The 20,585-nt window shown below is 41.9% G+C and overlaps 2 protein-coding genes across 2 annotated transcripts in view; one reads left to right on the plus strand and one right to left on the minus strand.

Moving 5' to 3' along the window:
* LOC143935847 (lysozyme C-like) overlaps window positions 1–20,585 on the plus strand; it is a 108,919-nt gene that overhangs the window by 54,705 nt on the left and 33,629 nt on the right. The gene's annotated exons all lie outside the window — the stretch shown is intronic.
* Window positions 1,973–7,261, minus strand: LOC143935846 (uncharacterized). Its single transcript, XM_077459969.1, has 4 exons — window positions 6,338–7,261; window positions 6,092–6,251; window positions 2,747–2,897; window positions 1,973–2,627 (listed from the first exon to the last, which is right to left on the minus strand). Exons 1-4 carry the CDS (start codon window positions 6,516–6,518, stop codon window positions 2,064–2,066), a joined length of 1,056 nt encoding a protein of 351 aa, XP_077316095.1. The 5' UTR covers window positions 6,519–7,261; the 3' UTR covers window positions 1,973–2,063.

The raw sequence follows: 20,585 nt of genomic DNA on the forward strand, positions 1-20,585 counted from the left end.
AGACCCTACTTTAGGGCCCCCTATCTCGGGGCCACTTAGTGAGAGGATCCTCAAATTTGGATATGTTGTTGTCCTAGGTCCACAGTGTCAGCATACCGAATTTGGGGTTCCTGGCAATAAGTGGCCCCAAGATATGGGCCCCCAAAGTCGGGTCGCAAAATGTCATTCTCTGATGCAGAAAATTGCATGACATTTTTGAGACCCTACTTTAGGGCCCCCTATCTCGGGGCCACTTAGTGAGAGGATCCTCAAATTTGGATATGTTGTTGTCCTAGGTCCACAGTGTCAGCATACCGAATTTGGGGTTCCTGGCAATAAGTGGCCCCAAGATATGGGCCCCCAAAGTCGGGTCTCAAAAATTGATTCTCTGATGCAGAAAAGTGCATGACTGCAGCATAATCCTATGGTGCCATATTCAGCTCCAAAACAATGTGCTTTAAAACATTGATTCACGTCTATACAGTATTCATTTTATTATATTGAAAAAATATATATTTATCCTTGTTATTAATGAAGACATTATATCTAATAAATTATTATTTTTTAAAATTTAGGTTTCTGGCAACCGGTCAATCATATGCATCTCTACATCATTATTTTTTAATGGGCGTTTCCACTATTTCCAAAGTCGTACGAGAAACCAGCACTATACTTTGGGAGGTGCTACACAGAGAGGTAATGCCAGTTCCAACACAGTGTATGTGGCAGAACATAATTAACGAATTTTGGGAAAAAACTAACTTCCCAAATTGTATTGGAGCACTGGACGGCAAACATGTACGCGTCAAAAAGCCACCAAAGTCGGGCTCTATGTACTTTAATTATAAGAAATATTTTTCAATTGTGTTGCTTGCACTAGCTGACGCCAAATCTAAATTTATATGTGTTGATGTTGGAGCATACGGCAGTCAAGGGGATTCTCGTATTTTTAGAGAATCGTCCATGGGCCGTCGAATACATGAAGGTTGCTTTGGAATTCCGGGTTGGAGGCCTCTTCCCAACACTACAGAGCCCATACTACCTGCTGTCATTGTGGCTGATGAGGCATTCGGGCTTTCAGAAAATATAATGAGACCATACAGTGGACAAGGACATAGTTATCAAGAAAAAATATTCAATTACAGACTAAGTCGTGCAAGACGCGTTGTGGAATGTGCATTTGGGATAAGTGCAGGAAAATGGCGGGTACTACTAAGTACAATGCAGTTAGATGTTGAAAACGCTATCCAAGTAGTACTTGCATGCTGTGTTCTCCATAACTTTGTAATTGAAAATGATAGAATATCCACAGATCCTGCCCCTCCCAACACCAATCAGAACATTCAATACATGGACCTACGCCCAACAGCCAGAGCAATGACCATTCGAAACAATTTTGCAGAATACTTTGTTTCACCTGTTGGTAGCGTGCCCTGGCAGGATACCCATATTTAGTCTGATTGCTAGCTCAAAGTTATTGACATTTTTGAAAAATGCTACTGTGGTTCATTCAGTTTCAATAAAGGATTTTTTCTTTGTCCCAATTTTTAATTATATTTACATTTTTTAATTTAAGCATGTTACTTTGTTTCACTTGCTAATTATTTTTTAATATAATTTCTAGGTTACTGTATTATAACCATCGATAAACACTTTAAATTATGGAGAATGGGCATGAATACTGTAATCTCGTAAAACCTTATGGGATTATAATGTCTTAGATTAAACAAAGGATGTGATAATGTAACACTTCTCTAAATATAGAGCCACCAAAAATATATATAAATGTATATAAATAAAAGATTTCATTACATTTCAACTTATCCACACATCTAATATTTATGGACACCAATTCATAATTTTCAAATATTATTTCTTTATTAAAAGAAAATTTAAAATCTAAAATTGAAACAAAATATAAAATACATTATAATCAAAAAGTGCAAACAGTATAATATTTATTCAAAATCAAACATTTTTTCAAACAGTGCAAATATCAAAAAAATTTAGTGCAAAAGGGTGTGAAAAGTGCTAACTAATAATATGATCAATAAAGGAAAAAAAAACAAATTGTAATAATTAAATTATAAGTTATGATATGTCCCGTAGTTATCCTGTGAACTTTCGTCAACGGGGGAAGGATTACCCATCCGTGGCTGAAGGGGTGGGAGCTGGGACATTGTCTGTGGCATAAATGGTGTGCCAATTGTTGACGACATTGCATATTGTGCTGGCGGTCTCTGTGTGTGTAGGACGTTACCTGTAACTCCCTGGCTATATGATGAACCTCGTTGGATTGGAATATCCATGAAAGGAGTATTCTGCATCCCCCCTTGGACAATGTTCAGTGGCGGTGGGGGCCGCGACTGTCTTTCTGCATTTAGACATGCCACGATATAACAATAAATGTTTTCACGGCATTGACGCTCGCGGTCTTCAGACAATTGTTCAAGAATTACATATAGGCTACGGCAAAAAATACTGCGCCCATTATTTAGGTCCAGGAAGACATCGCTCCGATGTCGTTCCTGGCGTAGCTCTTCTACTAAATTAATAATGTTGGTTTCCACCCTGGTCGGTTCCTGGTCTACGTCACGCGACCGACGCCCCCTTGGCCTGCTTCTTGCAGGAGATCGACTGCGATCACCCTTGAATAAAATAAAATACATACAGTTATTGACATATACATCTTGCACTTATATGACCAAAAGTAATGATGATACATTCTTTTTCTATAAAAAATCAGAGACCATAGGTTGTGTTATACCTGTATAGAAGCAACCGGTGTTTCACGGTCGCGTGAAATTGGAACTGTAGCCAAAGATAAACTCGCTTGTGATGCACTTGGCACATCCTCCATCTCATTTACTGTATCCTGATGGACACTGCCTTCATCCTCTGAAATGTTGGATGTTGTCCTTTAAATAATAAGGTTTAAGTACAGTTAGACATGTGCACATTTTAAAATTTTATTATTTTATTTTTCACAACCCTAAGCCTAACCCCTAACACCAAACCCCCACCCACCAACCTAAAAAAAAAAACGTAGACATAACACTAACCCAACTACTCAATACAAACCCTAAACCCTAAGCCCGAAATTAAACCAAAAACTATCCCTAATTGCTAACCCTAACCCCAAGTTTGTAACCATAAACCCTAATTGCTGACACTAACCCTAACCCTAATTGCTAACCCTAAACCGAAATTGATAACCCTAACCCTAAACCCCAATTGCTAAACCTAACCCCGATTTGGTAACCATAAACCCTAATTGCTGACACTAACCCTAACCCTAATTGCTAACCCTAAACCGAAATTGATAACCCCAACCCTAAACCCCAATTGCTAACCCTAACCCCGATTTGGTAACCATAAACCCTAATTGCTGACACTAACCCTAACCCTAATTGCTAACCCTAAACCGAAATTGATAACCCTAACCCTAAACCCCAATTGCTAACCCTAACCCCGATTTGGTAACCATAAACCCTAATTGCTGACACTAACCCTAACCCTAATTGCTAACCCTAAACCGAAATTGATAACCCCAACCCTAAACCCCAATTGCTAACCCTAACCCCGATTTGGTAACCATAAACCCTAATTGCTGACACTAACCCTAACCCTAATTGCTAACCCTAAACCGAAATTGATAACCCCAACCCTAAACCCGAATTGCTAACCCTAACCCCGATTTGGTAACCATAAACCCTAATTGCTGACACTAACCCTAACCCTAATTGCTAACCCTAAACCGAAATTGATAACCCTAACCCTAAACCACAATTGATAACCCTAAACCCCAATTGCTAAACCTAACCCCGATTTGGTAACCATAAACCCTAATTGCTGACACTAACCCTAACCCTAATTAATAACCCTAAACCTAAATTGATAACCCTAACCCTAAACCCCAATTGATAACCCTAACCCCGATTTGGTAACCATAAACCCTAATTGCTGACACTATCCCTAACCCTAATTGCTAACCCTAAACCGAAATTGATAACCCTAACCCTAAACCACAATTGCTAACCCTAACCCTAAACCCCAATTGATAACCCTAACCCCGATTTGGTAACCATAAACCCTAATTGCTGACACTAACCCTAACCCTAATTGCTAACCCTAAACCGAAATTGATAACCCCAACCCTAAACCCCAATTGCTAACCCTAACCCCGATTTGGTAACCATAAACCCTAATTGCTGACACTAACCCTAACCCTAATTGCTAACCCTAAACCGAAATTGATAACCCCAACCCTAAACCCCAATTGCTAACCCTAACCCCGATTTGGTAACCATAAACCCTAATTGCTGACACTAACCCTAACCCTAATTGCTAACCCTAAACCGAAATTGATAACCCTAACCCTAAACCACAATTGCTAACCCTAAACCCGAATTGCTAAACCTAACCCCGATTTGGTAACCATAAACCCTAATTGCTGACACTAACCCTAACCCTAATTAATAACCCTAAACCTAAATTGATAACCCTAACCCTAAACCCCAATTGATAACCCTAACCCCGATTTGGTAACCATAAACCCTAATTGCTGACACTATCCCTAACCCTAATTGCTAACCCTAAACCGAAATTGATAACCCTAACCCTAAACCACAATTGCTAACCCTAACCCTAAACCCCAATTGATAACCCTAACCCCGATTTGGTAACCATAAACCCTAATTGCTGACACTAACCCTAACCCTAATTGCTAACCCTAAACCGAAATTGATAACCCCAACCCTAAACCCCAATTGCTAACCCTAACCCCGATTTGGTAACCATAAACCCTAATTGCTGACACTAACCCTAACCCTAATTGCTAACCCTAAACCGAAATTGATAACCCTAACCCTAAACCCCAATTGCTAACCCTAACCCCGATTTGGTAACCATAAACCCTAATTGCTGACACTAACCCTAACCCTAATTGCTAACCCTAAACCGAAATTGATAACCCTAACCCTAAACCCCAATTGCTAACCCTAACCCCGATTTGGTAACCATAAACCCTAATTGCTGACACTATCCCTAACCCTAATTGCTAACCCTAAACCGAAAATGATAACCCTAACTCTAAACCACAATTGCTAACCCTAACCCTAAACCCCAATTGATAACCCTAACCCCGATTTGGTAACCATAAACCCTAATTGCTGACACTATCCCTAACCCTAATTGCTAACCCTAAACCGAAATTGATAACCCTAACCCTAAACCACAATTGCTAACCCTAACCCCGATTTGGTAACAGTAACCCCTATTTGGTAACTAAAATCCTACCTGCTAACACTAATCCCTATTTGATAACCCTCAGCACTACCCATACTCCATAACCACCGGACCGAATCATAATCCCTAACCCTTTAACCTTGACCTTAGCTATAACCAATGCCCTTTCCTTACTGTCACCCTTAAGCACTGACCCCTAACATAACTTAAAGGTTAATGGATGGGAGATGGAGAGAAAGGAGGACCAGGAGGAGAGGTGTATGAAGAAAGAAGGGGGAGGGTGAGGGGACTAGAGTGAGTGAGTGAGAAGATCAGAGGGAGAGAGAGAGAGAGGTGGAAAGGCAGTGACTGAACTAAGGGAGGAGGGAGTGAGAGGGGGGGAGAGGGAGTAGAATAGCAGAGGGAGAGAGGGGGGTGGAGAGGCACTGAATGAAATAAAGATGGAGGAGGGAGTGAGACAGGCTGAGTGAGATAGAATATGAGAAGAGGAGGGGGTGATGGAGAGGGACAGTGGTTTGAGATGCATACATAAATACATACATACATGCATACTAAACACAATTATCTGACAATTAAATTTAATATATTAACGGATATTATATTATCCAGTCTAAAATTTATCTTCAAAAAATAAAAAAATTTAAAATGTATTAGAATCTATTTTAAACACAAAAAATAGAGAAAATTGTACAAAAAATATACCGAAAAAATTATAATAGAAAAATTAAAAATAGAAATAACATATATTAAAATAAAAAAATTAAGAATTTAGATCTCAAGTTAAAATTTTTAAAATTTTACTTTTTAAAAAAAAATTAATGTTACAAAATAATATAAATTGATAAATAAATTTAAGTTTACTTACGCTCTTGAAATTAAACTGTCCCTCAAAAAAGACAATTGAACAGTCAAGGGGTGGGTTTTGTAGGTGGATTGGGCTCCACTGCGGTTTGATTCTTTTTCTTTTTTTAGATCTCTCTTTACTCTGTCGGCCAAAGATCTCCATCTTTTTTGAAATGATGCCACTGTGCAATGATTAAAAATCAACTTAAAAACTGAAAATACAAATTAACATACCCCAAAATTTTGACCAAATATAGATTGAACTTACCTCGAGTTTCTTGCTGGGATCTGGAGAGGTCTTCCCAGTTTGGGGTCAAGTCTTTGGCCAAATTTTCCCATGTCCTCTGTTTGGCAATCCGGTCAGGGTACAATTCATGGGATTTGTCCCATAATTGTACATAATTTTGAATTACTTCAATCAAGTTGTTTTGGCTCACATCAGAAGTCATTTTTTAGGAGATGTTTCTTCAAAGCTGGCAATCCAAGGTGTAGGAGATGTGTCTTCAAAGATGGCAATCCAAGGTGTGGACAAGCCTAGCTTGGGGGAAGGGGGGTGGCTTGTGGAAAAAAGTTTCAGTTTCATGAAGGATGTGTGTTCTACATGGAAACATGGTGGGGGAGGGGGGCTGACTAGACATTAAGTTTTTCTATGACAATGCTATGGCTTGGCCAGACTAGGTGGAGCCACTGATTAGATTAGAAATTGGATGAGTATTTGGGGCAAAGAAGTGAAGGAATTCCTCATTGTACAAGCTAATGGAAACACTAGAGATATTATGGGATTGTGTCACAAAGTAAATACACTCTATGAATTATATAAAGTAATTACAACTTTTTCCTAACATTTTTTATTGTTTTCTATGAGTTTAAATCATATTTCAGAATTTTCAGGTACCAAAAATTGGGTTCCTTTAAAAACGCATATAAACGCAAACGCGGCTAAACGCGGTTGCCGCGTTCAGCCGCGTTTAGCCGCGTTTAGCCCCGTTTTGCGTCTGAAACGCAGAAATTTTTGTCTCTGAACGCATTTTTTTGCTTCTGGAAAAACGAGATTAAACGCAACTGCATATAAACGCAAAAAAACGAGACTGTGTGCATGGACACATAGGATAACATTGAATGAGTTCAGGTGCAGTTGAAAAAACTGTCCAACTGCATCTGAACGCGCGTTTAACTGCGTCTCGTGTGCATGAGGCCTTACTCAAATTAAACAACCCCCTATCTGTTACGCTCACCTTTTTTTATCTAATTCTCCTCCCCCCTTTGATACCTCATTTTGTTTGATTCCTCTTTATAATTTGTTTCCCTCCTTGGGCAAAAAAAAATGTGGTTGTGATTGGCTGTGATTTTGTTCAGAGTAATAACTTTCTCCCAAACTTACATTCCTAGCATCCTAATTAGGAGTCTTGGGAGAATAATAACCTGGTTCCCTATAATGATTCTTCCTGTTGTCTCTGGGAGGAGAATAAGGATGCTGCGTGATATACCTATCATCGTAATAGTCTCTCTTATGTTTTCCGAGTGGTTCGAACCTGTGATAGGTGTTCATAGGTTTCCACAAGGGGGGGTGACTACCTCCCCTCCCTCCACATCTTGGAACTACAGTGGTGTGAAAAAGTGTTTGCCCCTTCCTCATTTCCTGTTCCTTTGCATGTTTGTCACACTTAAGTGTTTTGGAACATCAAACCAATTTAAACAATAGTCAAGGACAACACAAGTAAACACAAAATGCAATTTGTAAATGAAGGTGTTTATTATTAAAGGTCAAAAAAAATCCAAACCATCATGGCCCTGTGTGAAAAAGTGATTGCCCCCCTTGTTAAAACATACTATAACTGTGGTTGTCCACACCTGAGTTCAATTTCTCTAGCCACACCCAGGCCTGATTATTGCCACACCTGTTCACAATCAAGGCATCACTTAAATAGGAGCTGCTTGACACAGTAAGGTCCACCAGAAGATCCTTAAAAGCTACACATCATGCCGAGACCCAAAGAAATTCAGGAACAATTGAGAAAGAAAGTAATTGAGATCTATCAGTCTGGAAAGGGTTATAAAGCCATTTCCAAAGCTTTGGGAATCCAGCGAACCACAGTGAGAGCCATTATCCACAAATGGCGAAGACATGGAACAGTGGTGAACCTTCCCAGGAGTGGCCGGCCGCCCAAAATTACCCCAAGAGCGCAGCAACGACTCATCCAAGAGGTCACAAAAGACCCCACAACAACGTCCAAGGAACTGCAGGCCTCACTTGCCTCAGTTAAGGTCAGCGTTCATGCCTCCACCATCAGGAAAAGACTGGGCAAAAATGGCCTGCATGGCAGAGTTCCAAGGAGAAAACCACTGCTGAGCAAAAAGAACATCAAAGCTCGTCTCAATTTCTCCACAACACATCTTGATTATCCCCAAGACTTTTGGGACAACATTCTGTGGACCGATGAGACAAAAGTGGAACTCTTTGGAAGGTGTGTGTCCAAGTATATCTGGCGTAGAAGGAACACTGCATTTCATAAAAAGAACATTATACCAACAGTAAAATATGGTGGTGGTAGTGTGATGGTCTGGGGCTGTTTTGCTGCATCGGGACCTGGAAGACTTGCCGTGATAAAAGGAACTATGAATTCTGCTGTCTACCAAGAGATCCTGAAGGAGAATGTCCGACCATCTGTTCGTGTACTCAAGCTGAAACGAACTTGGGTTCTGCAGCAGGACAATGATCCTAAACACACCAGCAAGTCCACCACCGAATGGCTGAAGAAAAACAAAATGAAGACTTTGGAGTGGCCTAGCCAAAGTCCTGACCTAAATCCTATTGAGATGTTGTGGTATGACCTTAAAAAGGCTGTTCATGCTCGAAAACCCTCTAATGTAACTGAATTAGGACAATTCTGCAAAGATGAGTGGGCCAAAATTCCTCCAGGACGCTGTAAAAGCCTCATTGCACGTTATCGCAAACGCTTGGTTGCAGTTGTTGCTGCTAAGGGTGGCCCAACCAGTTATTAGGTTTAGGGGGCAATCACTTTTTCACACAGGGCCATGATGGTTTGAATTTTTTTTCACCTTTAATAATAAACGCCTTCATTTACAAATTGCATTTTGTGTTTACTTGTGTTGTCCTTGACTATTGTTTAAATTGGTTTGATGTTCCGAAACACTTAAGTGTGACAAACATGCAAAGGAACAGGAAATGAGGAAGGGGGCAAACACTTTTTCACACCACTGTACTCTTTTGTTTCCCCATTGGAAAACATAATTAACAGTGTTAGAGCTAGAAGAATTTTGCCCATTGGGATGTGGGGATATTAAGGACACCAGTAGGGTGTTTAGTATTAGCCACACTTGGGGGACGTGTATCTATACTAGAACTACCGCCATTAGGACTCGGTTTATAACATTTAGTAAGGATAAACCAGCTTTGTTGACAAATTGAAATCATGATTCAGCAACATCCATATCATCATTATAAGGTGCCCGCTCCCATCTTAAATTTCTGGGAATCATTTTATCTGTCAAATACCTCTCTAAAAAAGCTACATTCCAATTGATGTGCATCTCTGTAGTAGATTTTTCAACCTAACAAATATACCCTCTATGTCATTTTTAGGATAAACTATATCATTAACTGGATCTCGACCAGCCGCCGCAGTTATACTGCCGCAGGTTGGCTCCCCTGGGTGAGCCATTGTAGCTGTACATGGGGTGGTTTAAGGGCACTAGGGGCCGTGACGACAGAGCCGATGCATGTGCCTGGAGGTCGTGATGTCTGCCGGGCACCCGCGATCTCTCCTATGAGAGACAGAATGGAGGTCTTTCGATGTAAATAGACAGATCTCTGTTATGTCAGGGGTGAAGAGACTGATCAGTTGTTCCTATGCTTAGGAACAACAATCGGTCTCCTATCTCAGGCAGTCAGATCCCCCCACAGTTAGAAACACTCCATAAGTAACACATTTAACCCCTTGATCGCCCCCTAGTGTTAACCCCTTTCCTGCCAATGACATGTATACATTAATCAGTGTTTTTTTTTAGCGCTGATAGCTGTATAAATGTCAATGGTCCCAAAAAATTTTCAAAAGTGTCCAACCTGTCAGCCGCAATGTCGCAGTCCCGATAAAAATCACAGATTGCCGCAATTACTAGTAAAAAAAAAGTAATAATAAAAATGTCATAAATAAATCCCATATTTTGTAGACGCTTTTGTGCAACCCAATAAATATACACTTATTGCGATTTTTTTACCAAAAATATGTAGAAGAATACGTTTCAGCCTAAATTGAGGAAAAAATTTTTTTTTTTTTTTTTGGGGGGGGATATTTATTATAGCAAAAAGTAAAAAATATAGTTTTTTCTAAAACTGTTTATTTTTTTTATAACGCAAAAAATAAAAACCGCAGAGGTGATCAAATACCACCAAAAGAAAACACTATTTGTGGGAAAAAAAGGATATCAATTCTGTTTGGGTACAGCGTCACACAACCACGCAATTGTCACTTAAAGCGACGCAGTTCTGTATTGCAAAAAATGGCCTGGTCATTGAGCAGTCAAATCTTAAGGGGCTGAAGTGGTTAATGTCTAAACCGCTGGCAACAAAAGTGAGTACACCCCTAAGTGAAAATGTCTAAATTGGGCCCTAAGTGTCAATATTTTGTGTGGCCACCATTATTTTCCAACACTGGCTTAACCCTCTTGGGCATGGAGTTCACCAGAGCTTCACAGGTTGCCACTGGAGTCCTCTGCTAATCTTCCATGACGACATCACAAAGATGGTGGATGTTAGAGACCTTGCACTCCTCCACCTTCCATTTGAGGATGCTCCACAGGTGCTTAATAGGGTTTAGGTCTGGAGACATGCTTTGCTAGTCCATCAGCTTTATTTAGCAAGTAGTGGTCATCTTGGAAGTATTTTTGGGGTTGTTATCATGTTGGAATACTGCCCTGCGGCCCAGTCTCCAAAGGTAGGGGATCATGCTCTGCTTCAGTATGTCACAGTACATGTTGGCATTCATGGTTCCCTCAATGAACTGTAGCTCCCCAGTGTCGGCAGCACTCATGCAGCCCCAGACCATGACACTCCCACCACCATGCTTGACTGTAGGCAAGACACATTTGTCTTTGTACTCCTCACCTGGTTGCCACCACACATGCTGGACACCATCTGAACCAAATAAGTTTATCTTGGTCTCATCAGACCACAGGACATGGTTCAGTAATCCAAGTCCTTTGCCTGCTTGTTTTCAGCAGTGTGCGGCGTATGGTCTGAGTACTGACAGGCTGACCCCCGCACCCCTTCAACCTCTGCAGCAATGCTGGCAGCACTCATACGTCTATTTCCCAAAGACAACCTTTGGATATGATGCTGAGCACGTGCACTCAACTTCTTTGATCTGAGTGGAACCTGTCCTGTTAAACCGCTGTATGGTCTTGGCCACTGTGCTGCAGCTCAGTTTCAGGATCTTGGCAATCTTCTTATAGCCTAGGCCATCTCTATGTAGAGCAATAATAATTTTTTTTAAGATCCACAAAGAGTTCTTTGCCATGAGGTGTGTAAAATGGACCCTCGCGCCACTATGTGCTAAACGTGAAATGGATCTACGTGCATCAAAATAGAATATATAACAAAGTATAATGTAACAATCTGTGGAATAACAAAGGTGCAAGTGCTGCTAAATAAAACAAAAAATGCAGCGGGACAAAATAGTAAACACAAACTATCACTAGAATAAATAAAAAAGAGTCCTGCGCAAATAATACCACAAAAAATGAATAATGTATATAAATGTGAAAAAAACAAAAGTCAATGAAAATATTTCAAAATAAACACACCGATAGTGTAAGTGTGTAGTGAAAAAACACTGGAGAAAGAACAGGACCAAATGTTCCAAAAAATCAGGCTCCCAGAACTCTCACCTCAGAGATGGAATAATAAGGCAAAAGAAAATAATTCCAATGGACTTCTCCTTCACTTCTCTGTGCACAATCATCAAATGGTATAAACTTCTACCACTAGAGGGCCGATTCAACCTCTTATGAGTAATACTGCAGCATATGTATCCTCGTGGTGTGAAACTTAAAGAAAACACAGAGGGAAAGGGGGAAGGGAGAGAGAAAGGGGACTCCAATAGTGTAGTGGTTTCCAAAACTGAATAAATTTATTTAAGAGAAAGCAATGGACTCTCACATTTAAAAAGAAAGTATCAAACAGAAAGAGATCTGGCGTATACAGCCAGTCTTACGCTTGTTCCGGTATTCCTACGGCCACTCCCTATGCGTTACGTCACCACGTGACTTCTTCATGGGGATCATATTCAGTTTTGGAAACCACTACACTATTGGAGTCCCCTTTCTCTCTCCCTTCCCCCTTCCCCTCTGTGTTTTCTTTAAGTTTCACACCACGAGGATACATATGCTGCAGTATTACTCATAAGAGGTTGAATCGGCCCTCTAGTGGTAGAAGTTTATACCATTTGATGATTGTGCACAGAGAAGTGAAGGAGAAGTCCATTGGAATTATTTTCTTTTGCCTTATTATTCCATCTCTGAGGTGAGAGTTCTGGGAGCCTGATTTTTTGGAACATTTGGTCCTGTTCTTTCTCCAGTGTTTTTTCACTACACACTTACACTATTGGTGTGTTTATTTTGAAATATTTTCATTGACTTTTGTTTTTTTCACATTTATATACATTATTCATTTTTTGTGGTATTATTTGCGCAGGACTCTTTTTTATTTATTCTTTGCCATGAGGTGCCATGTTGAACTTCCAGTGACCAGTATGAGAGAGTGAGAGCGAAAAACAAATTTAACATACCTGTTCACCATTCACACCTGAGACCTTATAACACTAATGAGTCACATGACACCAGGGAGGGAAATGGCTAATTGGGCCCAATTTGGACATTTTCACTTAGGGGTGTACTCACTTTTATTGCCAGTGGTTTGAACATTAATGGCTGTGTTATTTTGAGGGGACAGCAAATGTACACTGTTATACAAGCTGTACACTTACATTGTAGCAAAGTGTAATTTCTTCAGTGTTGTCACATGAAAAGATATAATAAAATATTTACATGTGAGGGGTGTACTCACTTTTGTGAGATACTGTGTATATATATATATATATATATATTTATAAATCAAAACGACTATACAAGGAAAGTCGCCAACTAAAAAATAGTAAACGCCATCTGGTGTTTCAAAAAATGTATTACAATAACAATGAAAATATATTTCTTAACAAAATTAATACCACAAAAGAAAGATAACACTGATAAAAACATATCTTTACAAAAATTACAAAAACTTACAAAAAATACCTAAATTCCTATATTTACAAAAACAATATTGAAATAAAGAAATGAATCCCTGATACAAAAAAAAAAGGAAGTGCTGTGATTTATAAAGACGTTTATATCCCACTCTATATTTAGGCAGTGGGGCTTATAAGATCTCAGCTAATAGATACACTTAGTTTCAAACCTAGAGATTTCTCTCCTTAACCACTTAAGGACCGCCGTATTGCCATTATACGTCATCAGAATGGCACAGGCAGGCACAAGCACGTAGATGTACGTGCCTGCCTTCCAGCGGGTGGGGGGTCCGATCGGACCCCCTCCCGCTGGATACGGCGGTCCGTTTCCCTCCGGAAGCGATCCGTGATGAGGGGATGGCCGTTGGTTTCTGGCCACCCCCTCTCGATCGCTCCTGGCCAATGACGAACTTCCTCCCACTGTGTATTGTTTACACAGGAAGGAGGAAGTGATGTCATTCTCCTCGGGGCGGTCTTTTTGACCGGACTACGAGGAGAAGACTAAAAGTAAGTGCACCAAAACACTACACTGACACATAGGTACACATAGGTACACAAACCCCCCCCCCCCCCGATCCCCCCCGCCCCCCTCCCCCCCCCTCAGTCACAGTGTCACTGATTGCATTGATCATTTCTTTACTGATCAATGCATTCAGTGTCAGTTGTAAAAGTAAAAACTGTCAGGGCAGTTAGTGTTAGGTCCAGGGTAGCCCCCTATCACCCCCCAATAAAGATTTAACCCCCTGATTGCCCCTAGAGTTAACCCTTTCACCCCCTTTTGCCAGTGTCACTAAGCGATAATTTTTCTGATCGCTGCATCAGTGTCGCTAGTGTCGCTAGGTAGCTAGTTATTTTTTTAGGTTCACCGCCTGGTTTTTATATCGCTAGGTACCCTGATATACTACCCAATAATGGTTTTAACATCCTGATTGCCCCTAGTTAACCCTTTCACCCCCTTTTGCCACTGTCACTAAGCGATCATTTTTCTGATCACTGCATCAGTGTCGCTACTGTCGCTAGGTAGCTAGTTATTTTTTTAGGTTCACCGCCAGGTTTTTTTTTTTTTTCGTTTCAATATATTTTTATTTGCATCAATAAAATGTAACAGAGACATTGTAGAAAATACTAAAACACAGCAAAAGGTAATACAGATGTGTAACCATTCAACGTCCTGAATCGCCTAGAGGGTGAACAGGCAATCAATATAATTGGAGAAGAACCATGAGCCCATATAAAGTAAGGGTTATAGGGAGTACAAACTTAAACATCTGGAAAAGTCAATAGCCTCCAACAGACCAGAACTAACTAATACATTTGTGCAGAATCCTAGTAAGAAGAAATGTCCAGGAAGAAGGTAGAGTCCTCCACCACCCCATAAGGGCTCTTGCTGTGGCCGAGAACCCCCCACCCCCCGCCGTAACTCAGATCAGAGAAGACCAGGAACATGCACATCAGAGGTATTGATCTATTCAATGAAACCAAAATAGGAAACCCAAACAAATTGCATCTGGGGGTCCAACATAACTAGTTAGGTGTAAAGGAGCCCAGGTTCCCGGAAACCAAGAACAACAAACTGAGGTCAACATGGTAGCGCAAGGGCAGGTATTGAGTTCAATGGACTTGACCTCGCTCCACAATGAAGCGTCTATTGCAGATTGTACCACTCTAGGCGTCATAGAAGAAAGCTAAAAGTGGGGGAAAAGAAAGGGAATGGAGAAGAGGGAATAAGAAAGAAAAGAAAAGGAAAATAAAGATAAAAAGATGAAGGACAACTACCAGCAGGAGTCGACCGTGGGGGGATAAAATCATATCCAGGGTCCAAATCCTAGCGCAATTATGGGGAAAGGGCTACTCCCACGAAGCTCGCCCAGGGCTCCCAAATGGCCCTGAATTTGTCCGAGCGGTCCAGGAGTACGCTTGCCGACTTTTCTTGGAGCATGATCCAGGACACTTTTCTCTTGGCCAATACAGTGGAAATAGTGGCTTGTTTCCAGGCCTTGGCAAGAGTAAGCTTAGCTCCTAGTAAAATAAAAGTGATGAGGCGTTGCGTATTCCTGGAGGCTCCCTCTACAGGGAAATTGAGGAGCGCCACCAGAGGAGACATCTGAACTGGTATGGTAGAGATTTTGGAGATCCAGGTAAAAATCCTGTACCAGAACTGCCGTATTCTAGGGCAAGTCCACCAGGTATGTATCATGTCACCCCGTAGGCTGCAACCCCGGAAACACAGAGGGGAAGTGGATGGAAACATTTTAGCTAATTTCGAAGGAACCAAGTACCATCTTGTTATCACCTTGACACCGGCTTCTATCATACTCGAGTTAAGAATGCCTTTGAAGGATTTGAGAAAAAGCCCTTGCCATAAGTCAATGCTCCAGGATTGGTTAAGATCCTCTTCCCATGCTAGCATGTAAGTTGTTTTGGAGCGTGTAGAAGAGAGTGCCTTATAAACAACTGAAATCCCCCCCCTCTGCTCGCTGGACTGACCGCACCATGTTTCATATGGAGTCACTTGGGGACCACTAGAAAGATGTCTAAATTTTTTGTGCAGGAAATTCGTAATCTGAGTGAAACGAAAGAGTTCAGTAGAGGGCATGTCAAGTTTGCTGATACAATAGGCTTTAGAAACAGGGCCCAAAGGTCTAAGGAAGTGACCTATTCTATACATCCCCTTGTCCAGCCACCATTGAAAGGCTTTAATGTCCCGTCCCGGAGGAAATTCTGGGTTATGAAAGAGGTGGGACAAAGGTTTTAACGGGGAAATAAGGCAACAATTATTTTTTAGACCATCCCAAACTGAAAAGGAGTGGGAAAGAGTTGGGGACAGTATCGGGGGCCTCATTTTTTTGGGGCACCACATAAGAAAGTCCAGCGTGTGCCTGGGAACCGCCTGTCTCTCGATCTGTATCCAGTCAGGCTTCTCCCATCTAGAATAGATAGCTGATAACTGTGCCAGCTGGGCTGCTTGGTAGTATAGACGTAAATTTGGGAGACCCAAGCCTCCTTCCGATTTGGATCTGAACAAAATGGATTTAGAGAATCTATGTCCTCCCTTTCCCCAAACAAATTTAACAACTTTAGCTTGAAAACGTTCTAAGCGCACCCTGTCTACTGGGATGGGAAGAGCTCTGAAATGATACAGAATACGAGGGAGCAGCGTCATCTTAATGGTGTTGATTCTACCTAGCCAGCACAGGGACAGCCCAGACCACCTGTTTAGATCCTCCTCCAGTTTGTGGAATAACGGTGGGTAATTAGCTTGATGGAGGAGATCAATCCTGGAGGTTAATTTGATCCCCAGGTATGATATCGTAGTATCACTCCAGGTGAATTTAAAGCTGTCCCTGAGCCTATCCATAAGTGGGCCAGGGATATTAACATTGAGAGCCTGAGATTTATGATAATTGACCCTGAGACCTGATACTAAACCAAATTCCGTAAGGAGACTGCAAATGTTGGGCAACGAGGTCAGGGGAGACGAGACGAACATCAGAATGTCGTCTGCAAATAAGGCACATTTGTGCTGTTGAGAACCACAGTGAATACCTTGAATATTTGGATTATGCCTAATGGCTATAGCCAAAGATTCGATTGCTATTGCAAAAACGGGGATAGTGGACAACCTTGTCTGGTACCTCTTGATATGGGGAAAGATTCTGAGTAAAATCCCTGCATACGAACCTGGGCTGTAGGAGTCGAGTATAGGGCACGCAAAACATTGAGGAAGGAATCGCCAAAACCCCAACGTTGTAATGTTGTAAAAATATATGACCAGTGCACGGAGTCGAACGCTTTTTGGAGATCTAAAGATAAGAGGCAACCCTGCCTGGCAGAATTCCCGTCCCAATTGGAATTAAGAAGCGACACGATGTCTATGGCCCTACGCATTTGATCAGGGCCCTGTCGTCCCGGAATGAATCCTACTTGATCTTTGTGTATGTATAAACTAATGAAGGAAGCCAGACGGTCCACAAGGATTTTGGTCAGAATCTTCAAATCATTGTTGATGAGGGAAATCGGTCTATAATTACTGACTGAACTAGCATCTTTATTTGGTTTAGGGAGGACCGTGATATAAGCCTCATTGAGAGAGGAATCAAGACTTCCCCCCCTACGGAGGTTGTTGAAGAAACAGGCCATGTATGGTGCAAGAGTGGGGGCGAACGCTTTATAGTATGGTATCGAAAAGCCATCCGGTCCAGGGGCCGAATGCATTTTCAAATGTTTAATCACTGCACACACCTCCTCTGCTGAGATGGGCGAATCCAACCTTGCTTTGTGTCTATCCTCTAATGAGGGGATCGGGAGGGTGTCAAGGAATTTGTTGATGTCCGCAGGGGATGGGCTGTGGGTACCACTGTATAATGATGTGTAGAAGTCACGGAATTCGTGCATGATGCGCTGGGGGTTTTGGGACATGGAGCCGCCTTGGATTCTAATTTTAGGGAAGGCCGGGGCTCGGAATTTAGGTGTTAGTCTCTTGGCCAGCATAGAACCAATATTATCGCCCTGATAGTAAAAGCTGGCTCTGTTCCAGCGCAACCATTTTTCGGCTTTGGTGGTCAGGGCCAGGTTCAAAGCCAATTTAGCAGCATCCAGTTTGGAGACTGGAACAGAACTTGGGTTCTTTTTATGTTGTTTGGCTAGCTTTGTGTATTCCCTGTCTAAATTATCAATATTAGTTTTGTTGGTTTTGTTAATTTGGGAAGAAATATGAATAAGATGACCCCTAATTACTGCCTTATGGGCTGCCCACAGACAGGTATCATCTATGTCGGGAGTGTCATTAGTAGCAAAGTATTGTAGGATACTTTGTTCAATTTCCTGAGCTCTAGCGGGATCACTCAAAATAGACTCGTTGAGTCTCCAACGTCTACTTGGTCTGTGGCATGCAGGACGAGAGAGAGTCAAGACAACCATTGAGTGATCCGACCAGACCACTTCCTTAATACTAGCCCTTTGAGCAAGAGAAATGGAAGCAGATTCAACAAGAATGTGGTCTATCCGGGAGAAGGAACCGTGAGGGTTAGAATAGTGTGTAAAGTCTCTTAAAGACGGGTTAACCTCTCTCCAGACATCAACCAGACCTTGCTGGAAAAGCAGCTTGGCTATACGTAAGCTTTGATTAGTGGGTCTGGTCAAGCGTTTGCCCAAGGGGCGTGATGTGTCCAAACCCTGGTCAAACGCGATGTTGGAGTCCCCTCCAAAAAGAACTGTACCCTCAAGTAACGGTGTTAAGGTGGAGAGCATACGGTGGAAAAAGGCTAACTGGCCCTTGTTGGGGGCATAGTAAGATACAAAGGAGTATAGTTTACCATCAAGCTCACCCACTAATAACAAAAACCTACCCTCCGCATCCTGGAATTCAGATTTCAGTGTGAATTTGCATCTATTAGAGATAAAGATGCCCACTCCCCTAGTTTTATCCTCTGCATTGGCCAGAAAAAATAGGGGAAATTTGGAGTGTATAAAGGAGGGGTTAAATCTTTTAGGGAAGTGTGTTTCCTGAAGCAGAGCTACATCCACCCCATGTTTGTGTAGATACTGAAATACTTTGCGCCGTTTAAGGGGAGAGTTTAGACCTTGGGAATTGTGGGAAATTATTTTGAGTGGAGTTAGTGGAGGTAAGGTCGCATCAGCCATTGAGCAGAGAGGGAGGACCGCCAGCAAAAACAAAAGCACTTACTCTGCAAAATCCTCTATTTCCAAACCAACTTACATTCCATGGAGGAGGACCCTGATGAGGATAAGCGCTGCTCCGAAAGGTCCCCCCGGCTACTCCTGCAATGATAATGATAAGAGAATAATTAGTACAGATAGAAGGAAGAAAGGGAAGAGGAATGAAGAGAAAGACGGGTGACAAGAGAGTCATCCGTAGAGTGGAGGGGACAGAGTCCTCCACCTGTGAGGACAAATCAATCAAACAACCCAACCCTACTAAAAGTAGGGATAAGGTTTGTCCAGTTCCCAGGACCAAAAAGTCCCAGTGAGCCAGACAAATGGGGGGTACATGAGCACCGCCCCAGCAGGAAGGCCTCAACAATTATGGAAAACCATAATACATAGTAAAATAATCTTGAACTTAAACACGGCACCCATAGAGCGATGGCCCTCGTGTCTCCTCCATTGGCAATAAATTGGGATAAACTAAAAATGACATAAGGAAGGAGGACCGTGAGCCCATTATGTAGCAATAATTGTAATACATATGAACAGAACTATATATAACACCTGAAACTTAGGGGAAGCGAAAGTCTCGGATATTTGGCAGGGGAAATGGTGAAAAACAGCAATAAGGGGAGGCAGGGAGAGGGGCCTCCGGGACCACCCCCAGAGCCATCACAGGAGAAAAAAAAGAACCAATCTTCTTCACCCTCCCCACCCCCTGAAAAAAAATTATTAGGATTAGATGGGGCATTGTAAGCAACAATGGAAAGTCCCATGAGGGTAGCACGGCCTAGATACCCTCCAATGCCCGCCGCACCACCTCTATAGATGGGTGCTAAAATAGAGGACAGAGGAAAGGTCTAGAGTCCAAGGCACAAGTAAGGTGGTAATTACTCCCAGGGAGCATCTGAGAAGTTGCAAAATACTCGAAGGTCCTGTGGTTGATACACTCAGGGGGGACCAGTTTCCTTAGATTTCTTGGATCGTACAGTCTCCCACACTGGAGGTAGGGGGCTGGTGGGCAGTTGTCGTTTAGCTGACTGGAACGTGTTTCCTTGAGGAGTAGGATTTGGAATTTGGCTGATAAGGCCTAGCTGCAGCAGGAGTTTTTCCCCTTCATGTAGGGAACCAAAAGTGTAGGCTTTGCCACGCAACATGAATTTAAGTTGGAAAGGAAAAAGCCACCAGTATTTAATTTCTTTGTCCAGCAAAACTTGAAGCAGGGGTTTCAGGGCTCTTCTTTTTTGGATAGTGGACGGGGATAAGTCTGCAAAGATCTGTAAATGATGCCCTTGGAAAATGATCTTTGGTAGGGATCTTGATTTGCGCATTATTTCCTCTTTGACTGAGAAAAAGTGGGGCTTAACCACAATGTCTCGGGGGAGCCCATCCGCTCTGGGGGGCCTGAGAGCCCTGTGAGCTCTGTCTAGTTCCAGTCGGTGGTGCAGGATATCCGGAATAAGTGTTTTGATGAGAGATGAGACCGTTTCAGGAACATCCTTGTAGGATTCAGGGAGCCCCCTGATCCTAAAATTATACCTTCGA

This window comes from Lithobates pipiens, unplaced genomic scaffold, assembly GCF_037356315.1.
Source record: "Lithobates pipiens isolate NorthernLeopardFrog02 unplaced genomic scaffold, aLitPip1_a1.2 Scaffold_28, whole genome shotgun sequence".
Lineage (NCBI taxonomy): Eukaryota > Metazoa > Chordata > Amphibia > Anura > Ranidae > Lithobates > Lithobates pipiens.

Excerpts from the sequence above, each read along its gene's own strand:
- LOC143935846 (XM_077459969.1), bottom strand. The coding sequence starts at position 6,518 with ATGACTTCTGATGTGAGCCAAAACAACTTGATTGAAGTAATTCAAAAT. Across the intron at positions 2,898-6,091 it reads GACAGTTTAATTTCAAGAGC|GACAACATCCAACATTTCAG; the intron begins GTAAGTAAACTT and ends TATTATTTAAAG. Across the intron at positions 2,628-2,746 it reads CACCGGTTGCTTCTATACAG|GGTGATCGCAGTCGATCTCC; the intron begins GTATAACACAAC and ends ATTTTATTCAAG.